This window comes from Sinocyclocheilus grahami, unplaced genomic scaffold (genome assembly GCF_001515645.1).
Source record: "Sinocyclocheilus grahami isolate Dianchi unplaced genomic scaffold, SAMN03320097.WGS_v1.1 scaffold579.1, whole genome shotgun sequence".
NCBI lineage: Eukaryota > Metazoa > Chordata > Actinopteri > Cypriniformes > Cyprinidae > Sinocyclocheilus > Sinocyclocheilus grahami.
The window spans coordinates 973043-982517 of NW_015505758.1; the positions used below are offsets into that span (position 1 = coordinate 973043).

Here is a 9475-nt window from a genome sequence, read left to right on the forward strand (position 1 = left end):
ATTTTGTTTAGTCAATTTTAGTGTGCTGCGGAAGCAGGCTAATGTAGTTTTTAAATGAGATAAAACCATAATGCTGCCACCAGATGAATTAGCCTCTTATGTAAAAAATCATAGATCTAATGTAAGAGTGGAAAATATTCCAGTCTAAGCCTTCACTTTGGTATCTTTGTTGTTCTTCTCTGACAAATGGTATTTTACAGTGAAATGAACTGGAAGTATTGCTGTGATGGTGTTCAACAGCTTGTATTTTGTCGTCAGCTTCATAACTAGAAGCACACAGACAAAAGGTAAGCTTCCACAATTATGAAAAGACTTCTTGGGTTTGAGAAATAAGTATACTTCTCTCTCTCTCTCTCTCTCTCTCTCTCTCTCTCTCTGTTTGATGATGGGGTGATTTCTTTTCTGTGTGTGGGTTGGTGAGCTCAGCGAGTTTGTTTCTGTGGGCCTAATCCCCCCATGCTGGGCGCCAGCCTATAAAAGGGACACACATTTGCTTTCAATACACACGCTAACGCGCTGATTGAGACAAGAGAGCGGCTACTGACTAACACACAGGTAAGAGACTGGGGTCTGTGAGCAAAAACAAACTGGGAGAGTGTTGATCCCACATTTTATCTGGTTGCATAGTTTACAGCAAGGAAACCCCAGCATGGGCTTGTGTAAGAATATCTCTAACAGCTTCGACACATTAGTCACCGGTAGAAGGCAATTAAAATGTAATCCTTTTGTGAGCACAGCACTTTATTCATTGTCTGGGTGAACTGTAACCTTTTTGTCACAACAGAAAAATGAATACAGAAAAGAAAAAAAAGCTGTGGATATGAAGACAGAGAGAGATAGGGCGAATTAAAGGAGGTGTGTTAAATAAAATATAAAAATGCAGTACAAAATGATGTGTTTTTTTTATTTATTATTGAACACACAGTATCCAATTTAAATTACTGTTAATTCCTTATTGGGGTGAGTGTTATTTTAATTAAAAAGGGTTACGTTTGAAGCCTTGTGAGAATCTGGGGCCAGGCTAATTTAATATCTTACACAAATATTTGGAAGAAGTAGCAAGAATTGTATTATTTGGCTTAAACTACATTATAATGTACCCTTGATATATTTGTAAATTAGTCATCCTGGGCAAATTGTTACGTATGAGCATTGCACGTCTGTAACACTATTGTGTAAGTGTTTCAAAGTAAGTGGGTGAAGAATTCATTCAAGGGCTATAAATGTACTCGATTTGTTGGAATGGGATTCATTACTTGCTTCGAGCAATATTTAGCACTTCACATCATCACTACATGTCAATAGATATTTCCATCAAGAAGGCTGCTAATTATTCACGTTTCTCCACTCATACATATGCTCTCTTGTTGTAGTCATCATGTCCACTGGTGGAGAGAAGTCCAAGCCTGCCTCCCAGCCTGATGGGAAGGCTGCTCAAATTCAGAAGAAAACCAAGATGGGCATGGGAAACTACAAGGTACTTACTAGTACCATATTTACAGATGCAGAAAAGTTGCATATGATGACTGATGAAAGGTACATGATGGCAAACAGCTGTGTGAAACTGAGTATCAATTCAGTTACCATAGAAATAGATGTGGGAGTTGTACATATGCTTTATTTTTAAGCTAAGCTAAACTAAAAACGGACAACTTTAATTTATAGTTGCATAACAAGCAAAACTGACCTGATTTTCTTCTCCTTTTTTCTCTCTCAGATGTATGTGTATGATCAGGAGAACTTTCAGGGCCGCATGATCGAGATCTCCAATGAGTGCATGAACGTGTGTGAAATGGGCATGGATAGAGTGCGTTCCCTCCGTGTGGAGTGTGGCCCGTGAGTTTTCCTGTGATACATATGAGTGACTTACCAAATGTTCTGTATTTCAATACTTCCTCCATTTTCTCTATCCTTTTTCTTTTATTTAGTTGGGTGGGTTGGGAGCAGATGAACTTCTGTGGAGAGATGTACATCTTGGAGAAGGGTGAGTACCCCCGCTGGGACTGCTGGAGCAACTGCCACAGGAATGACTACCTTCTGTCCTTCAGACCTGTCAGAATGGTATTAATCCCTTCTATTCATTACACACATACAGCATTATCATTAAAACCTTATTCATTGAGTCATGGTGCTGATTCAGGAATGCGAGTTTAATTCCTGTTCCCAGCCAGTCCCTACCTTGGCTAAAGATGAAATCATATGCATTTATTAATGAAATTATACCTTGATCTTCTCTTGTTTGTGCTCCCCACAGGACCCAGAAAAGCATAAGATCTGTCTGTATGAAGTTGGTGATTTCAAGGGTCGTAAGATGGAGATTATCGATGACGATGTTCCCAGTATGTACACCTTCGGCTTTACCGACCGTGTCGGAAGCATCATGGTCAGCTGTGGCACGTAAGTGGTCTCTCATCAAAGAAATCGGAGTAGATTGTGATATCTGAACATAAAAGTGATAACTCAGCATAAAAAATAGATCTGATAGAGAGAAATTTGAAGTCTGTTTCAGAGTTTAAAACTGATATTTGTAGTTTTTTGTGTTAAAACAGTTTCTTGTAGGTTCTGAAAAGCTTATAAAATGTGGGGCTGGGAGGGTGAAGGGTGGTGGTGGTGGGGGGGCCTCAAATGAGCCACTAATTCTCCAAAACTTAAAATAGTTATGAATTAACATGAGACTGTGTTGATGGACTAATGGCAGACTTTCTGCAAACCAGTTTGAAAACAATAATTATTTTTATCTTGCATTACACACTTAACCTCAATATTATATTAAAACTCCTAATATCAAACATTAAAATACGAATAATTCAGATTTTATACCACACTGACTATTCTATGAGGAGGTGATTTCGTATGAATTCATACAATAGGAATCAAACGTATGATTTAAAAAAAAAATAAAAAAAAAGCAAATGAAGGGGTCCCCTAAACATAACCGTCATTGTGGTGTAAACAGATCATACAAATGAAATTGAATGAATTCATACAAATTAGCCACCAATTTACCAAAACGTAGAATACTTACGAATTACCATGAGATGGTGTTTGGCCGACTAATGGCAGACTTTCTGGAAACCTGTTTGAAAGCAGTCATTACTTTTGTCTTACATTGCACACTTCAGTTTTAATTTTCATTATTACTCAACCTAGATAAACTAACAGCATTAATGCTACTAAGATTTCAATAAAATAATTTCCATAAAATAGAACTGAAAAGAGGCTCTTCTTCATTCTCAATTCTGTACTTCAGTTTTATTCATTCTCTATGTTTGTTTGTCTTTCCTCTCATTTCTTGTTTTAGTTGGGTAGGCTACCAGTATCCTGGTTACCGTGGCAGCCAGTACCTGCTGGAGAAGAGCGACTACCGTCACTTTAATGAGTATGGTGCTCGTCATCCCCAGTTTCAGTCCGTCAGGCGCATCCGTGACATGCAGTGGCACCCAGATGGCTGCTACACTATGGCCACCAAGTGAGGGCTAGGGAGGACGAGAAAGAGAGGAAACAGGGGAGAGAGAAGGAGAGGAGGAGGAGAAGATGAAGGAGGGGGTGGGGGGAGGGCCAAGAAGGAGAGGAAGAGACCACCACCCATATGAGTCATCCTGGGAAGGGAAAGAAGGAGAGAGGGATGGAGGTCAGTCAGACAAAACGTCACAATAGAAAATGTGGCTGTTGATATCAGATGAAAGCATGGCTTTTTCTTCCCCACCCCTCTTTATTCTCTCTTACTCTTCACCTCTTCTCCCATCTTCTTTCTTCCCACTTGATCCTCTTCCTCATCCTCCATTCATTTTTCCCCTGAGGACATCAGTCCATCACGAAGAGCCTTAACTGATGCCTGACTCGTGGGGGTCAGGGATAATGATCGATAAGGGTGGGTTGGGGGGGGCAATGGGTGGCAGAGGGAGGGGTGTTTTGGGCTAAAGGCCATGTAAAACCTCCACATCCTTTTGGAATGGTAATAAAAGCGACACCTGTGACCATTGTTGCTTGTTATCACTGCTGATTATCTGTGTCCATGCAGGCTTTTTATTTTTACCATCAGTATGACATATCACCACATTTCCAAAAATTCAATCCACTATCTAATACCTTTAAGAGAAAGACATGGACCAAATGCTAACATTAATTACACATTATATCACTAAAGGGGTAGTATAATAAAAAGTCCTCAATCTTTTGGAATTAAAGCTTTCATACTATGAAATCTGAAACTTTATCGAAACTAAACGGCAAAAGTTGGTATATACTGATAATAGCATGAAAGTTACAGGAATATTATAATTAACTAAAACTAAAACCAAAACCATTACAAAAAATTGTTACTTAAAAATAAAAATAAAAATAAACTTTAACTGAAATTAAATAAATAAATAAATAACTTTAAAAGATCATTTCAGCTACATTTCTCATTTTCATTTAATGCAACTTGATGAACTAAAATAACTAAAAATAAAAACTGAAATAAAATGACTAAAACATTAAGTTTGGGCGAATTCATTCTCAAAAAAAAAAAAAAACACAGCCGCAGTTTTTTGTGCAAATTTTAGTGTAGTTCCTAGCAGTGGGGAAGAAAAATGGGTTGTATGACGGGGGGTTTTTTTTACATTATTTTTAGATGCGGCATAAAAGCAATCCCATAACTGACCTTAATAATAAACAATACTAAACAAACAAAATGTGGTAATGTTTAAATAACTAATAATTAAAAAATAGGCACATAATGCACACTGAGTATCTTTAGTCGTACGTTGCAATATAGAATTATATGCTTTAAAAGTACATATTAATACCTAAAGAATAAATGTTTTGTACTTTTATTTCTGAGAGTGCAGCTAAATTATTTAAAATAAAATAATTTATATTTTTAGAGAAATGTTACATATGCTGTAAGTATTAAAGGTATAGCCATCAAAGAAAAAAAAAATATATATATAAAATAAAAAGAAAATAGCCTGTTTAAGCCAAAGGGTCAGTGAGAATGTGGTCATTGTGGTCAATGTGGAAATGTGGTCAATGTGGAAATTGTGTCTGTTTTGATGAAGAAAATTAACTAAATTACTAAAAGACTAAATTATAGCATAAATTACACAAGCTGATTATGTGCTGTCCGTGTGCTGAATATAAATCAGTGTTTGTTTTGTCTGTCAGTTCTATGGAATTTCATTGCATTAAAAATGTATGCTAAATAGGACAGATAGGCTTCTGTCATCATAAACAGAATGATTGTGGGTTCATATAACACCTGACCAATTTCTTCATACACATACATGAATATATATTATCCTATTAATATCCATGAATATATATATTCCTTATATTATCCTGTTTCTAAACCTTCCTGAATTAATTAATAATTTATTTGAAATTGATGTCATGCGTCCCACATAAGGCCAAAACTCACACAAATGCATTTAAGATTCAACCCAGCTGCATACAAAATCCGGCCTTTTCATTGACGTCAGTCACCCCGAGGCCTCATTCACGTAAACATCTACACACACACACTCCAAAGACCTTGGGGAATCTAGTAACTCCACATCCTAAGTGTGTGATCATCCCATCTCTCACATGCTTTTCATCCTCACACTCGGAGAGGTAGTGAAGAGAAGACAGAGCATGATTTGGGACACAGGCAGGAATGATTTAGAGGGAAGATATGCTCAGCGGGATTCTGAGCTACAGTAATTGAATTTTGTTCTTGTAGTACCACACTACCTCCACAAGAAGGTACTAACAATTGTGTTTTGTCGGCTCACTTATTTTTCTTATTCTTATGCTTGTTTCACACATTTTCTGCACTTTTCTATGGAAAATAAATGTAGTTGCTTCATATTCACAACATTCAAGAAATACGTCATGATGACGTCAACAACACCATGGTTTCACATCTACACACACATACAGTGCAGTTGTGTCCTTAAGGATCTCTTTCTACCTGATCTAACTTTTAAAAATACTTTATTAGTGTAACCTAATATAGTTCAGTTATTTAGAATCATATTAATGATCAGTTCAATTAGATTAGCGCATTAGTTTACCTGAGAAAACCTTTTTACAGCACAATATCCTCTTTCACTAATGGATTTCTGTATTCCATTTAAACACACACACAGAGACACACAGAAAATCTACAGAGATGTCCTTTGCCGTTTCATCTCTCTGCTTCTGACCACAAGCTTACACAGAGCCTGCAAGAGCTTTGTGTGTGTGTGTGTGTGTGTGTGTGTGTGTGTGTAGCAGATCCCTTTCTTGCGTCACGGCTGTGTTGTGAGTTAGCCGGGGGAGAAGCTGTTCTTTTTCTGGAACTTCCTAAAAAGTCTTTCCGCCGAGAGTGATGTAAGCTATTTGTCTAAGTGTTTAACAAACGAGTGGGTGTACTCAGTAAGATAGAGAGAGTTAGAGAGAAAGTAACAGAGAGATAGTGGAGAACAGGCAAAGGGTGAAGACACATACAAAGCTGTATATTTATCTTATACTGTTCACTGTAAAAAAAAAAAAAAAAAAGTGCAGGGGTTACTTTTGGGGGCCGTTTTTCCCGTTGTGAGTTAGCCGGGGGAGAAGCTGTTCTTTTTCTGGAACTTCCTAAAAAGTCTTTCCGCCGAGAGTGATGTAAGCTATTTGTCTAAGTGTTTAACAAACGAGTGGGTGTACTCAGTAAGATAGAGAGAGTTAGAGAGAAAGTAACAGAGAGATAGTGGAGAACAGGCAAAGGGTGAAGACACATACAAAGCTGTATATTTATCTTATACTGTTCACTGTAAAAAAAAAAAAAAAAAAGTGCAGGTGTTACCTTGAGGAGCCGTTTCTACCTGATCTGACTCTTAAAAAGGACTTTTTTGGTGTCTACCGAATGGTTGATTCAGTGATATTAGATTGTATACTTTAATAAAACCAATTAATTTAGATGTTACCTGACAAACGTTTTAAGAATGCACTTGTCTGTCACATATCTGATGCATTCAGTTGTAAATTTCATGGATTTTCATCTTCCATTATTATCAAGCACTTTGTTCTCCCTCTGTCTCCTCTCTTTGCCACAGCTTGTCCCTGTTTTGCCAGCCTCCCTCTCTCTTTCTCTCATTCTGGCTGATGGTGTCAGTGCTGCATGTGGATCTGCGTCATCGGTGAGTGGTGTCTGATTGACTGGGTTAAAAATAAAGAGCAGAGAGGGGTGAGTGTGTGTGTGTGTGTGTGTGTGTGTGTGTGAGTGAGTGTGCATGAAGCTGAGAGGCCAGAAACTGCGTTGGGATGCTGGGGCAAGTCTGAGGAATCTGGGGGAAGAGACATATGTGAATACAGGGTATTTTTAGCAGGAAAACATGAGTTAGTGTTAAATAGGTGTAAAAGTGGAAAGAGGAAGCTATATGATATTCAACATCTCTATTGGGAAAAATATTTATATGAAGTTTTAATCTGTTGGAAATGAAAACATCAGAGAACGTGGAAAGAGGATAACTGGAAGATGTGTAAACGTGTTGAATATGAGCAAGGTTATCCTTTTACTTAAGTGTTATTTTAGTATTATTAATATACTATTGTAGTTTTTGTTAATATTTAAGTATATTTTATTTTTAGTTTTCACTTTAATTTTAGTTAAAGTTTTAGTAATTTTGTTGTGTTTTTGTCTTTTATTTCAATATATAATTTTATTACTTTTAGTATTTTTAGTTTTAGTTATTTTAGTACTTAAGTTAAACTAATAGCTGAAACAAAATAAAGGTTTTTAATTTTATTTCAGTTAACGTTTATTTTAATATATTTTAATAATGAATCATTTAAAGGGGGTCATATGATGCGATTTCAAGTTTTCCTTTCTCTTTGGAGTGTTACAAGCATGTTTTATCGTTTTAGTTTTAGTGAATGATAATAACCACATTATCACATATGTTTGCAAATGTGGTTTTACATTTATTCATTTAGAAAATGCTTTTATCCACAGCAAGCAACAAATCAGAAATGCATGCAAAAGAAATAAACCAAGGAGGTAACAAAATAAAAGTCATTTTACAATGTCAAAATTCCTGCAAGAACCAGTGGTAGTGTAGAAGTGTGTGCAAAAAGGCACGTTGGTTTTTTGTATGCTGCTGAAAAATGTGTTTTCAGGGGTTTAGGCTGCATCTGAAAGCTTACTTGTTGCTGCGGAGAAGACACTAGCTAAAGGCTGTGACACACCAAACCGACATCAAAGAACTAGCAGCCATTTGTGCTTGAACACTGCGAAGACTACAAATAGCACGTACACTCTGCACCTGTGTGAGATGAAATAAGTGTCTATATCAGGAGGTGGCAGCAGTCTAATATTCATCATTCAAAAAGGGAAACCAAATGCATATAAACAAACTGTAAGCAAAGCTTGCATACCATTTTGCATATGGATCTTGTTGATCAGTTGGTCTTCACTTTCTTCATTCTAGGCAGCCATGTTGAGAACATTTTTCCATATTAGAATGCTCAGGTAAGATGAAGATGTAAAATTAGAAGAGCAATATGTGACCTCTTGACTTCACATGCAATCATCAGCTAAGCTAAACAGGCAATCAACAAACTGCCTGAAACCATTTCACCACAAAAGCAAAGCTGACAGACGCTCAACAACAGCCCGGAATTGGCCGATAGCCGACCGTAGGCTTGGTGTGTCCCATCCTTTAGCCAGTGACTTCTCAGGCAGTAAGTAGTACAACAGAAGTTGAGAAAAACAGCAACAACTGGCAATCCCTACATTTATACACAAAATGAATGGCAGCGGCAACTTTCAGATGCCATTGTTTGAGTTATGCTCAAATGTCATTGAATTGCATGCACAGGACAGTGGATATCATAGGATCAAACCGACATCAAAGAACTAGCAGCCATTTGTGCTTGAACACTGCGAAGACTACAAATAGCACGTACACTCTGCACCTGTGTGAGATGAAATAAGTGTCTATATCAGGAGGTGGCAGCAGTCTAATATTCATCATTCAAAAAGGGAAACCAAATGCATATAAACAAACTGTAAGCAAAGCTTGCATACCATTTTGCATATGGATCTTGTTGATCAGTTGGTCTTCACTTTCTTCACTCTAGGCAGCCATGTTGAGAACATTTTTCCATATTAGAATGCTCAGGTAAGATGAAGATGTAAAATTAGAAGAGCAATATGTGACCTCTTGACTTTGCTTTTTGCTTGCTTTCTTTACTTTTCTTCACATGCAATCATCAGCTAAGCTAAACAGGCAATCAACAAACTGCCTGAAACCATTTCACCACAAAAGCAAAGCTGACAGACGCTCAACAACAGCCCGGAATTGGCCGATAGCCGACCGTAGGCTTGGTGTGTCACATCCTTTAGCCAGTGACTTCTCAGGCAGTAAGTAGTACAACAGAAGTTGAGAAAAACAGCAACAACTGGCAATCCCTACATTTATACACAAACTGAATGGCAGCGGCAACTTTCAGATGCCATTGTTTGAGTTATGCTCAAATGTCATTGAAT

General features: G+C 37.3%; 1 protein-coding gene across 1 annotated transcript; it reads left to right on the forward strand.

Moving 5' to 3' along the window:
- Positions 1-470: 470 nt before the first annotated feature.
- On the forward strand, positions 471-3982 carry LOC107556820 (beta-crystallin B1-like). The gene is made up of 6 exons (XM_016240050.1): positions 471-555; positions 1374-1477; positions 1718-1836; positions 1929-2061; positions 2255-2397; positions 3302-3982. The coding sequence occupies exons 2-6, from the start codon at positions 1379-1381 to the stop codon at positions 3471-3473; spliced, it is 666 nt and encodes a 221-aa protein (XP_016095536.1). The 5' UTR covers positions 471-555; positions 1374-1378; the 3' UTR covers positions 3474-3982.
- Positions 3983-9475: the final 5493 nt, after the last annotated feature.

Coding starts and splice junctions, on each gene's coding strand:
- LOC107556820 (XM_016240050.1), top strand. CDS start 1,379: ATGTCCACTGGTGGAGAGAAGTCCAAGCCTGCCTCCCAGCCTGATGGG. Junction 1,478..1,717: donor TGGGCATGGGAAACTACAAG/GTACTTACTAGT, acceptor TTTCTCTCTCAG/ATGTATGTGTATGATCAGGA. Junction 2,062..2,254: donor CCTTCAGACCTGTCAGAATG/GTATTAATCCCT, acceptor TGCTCCCCACAG/GACCCAGAAAAGCATAAGAT.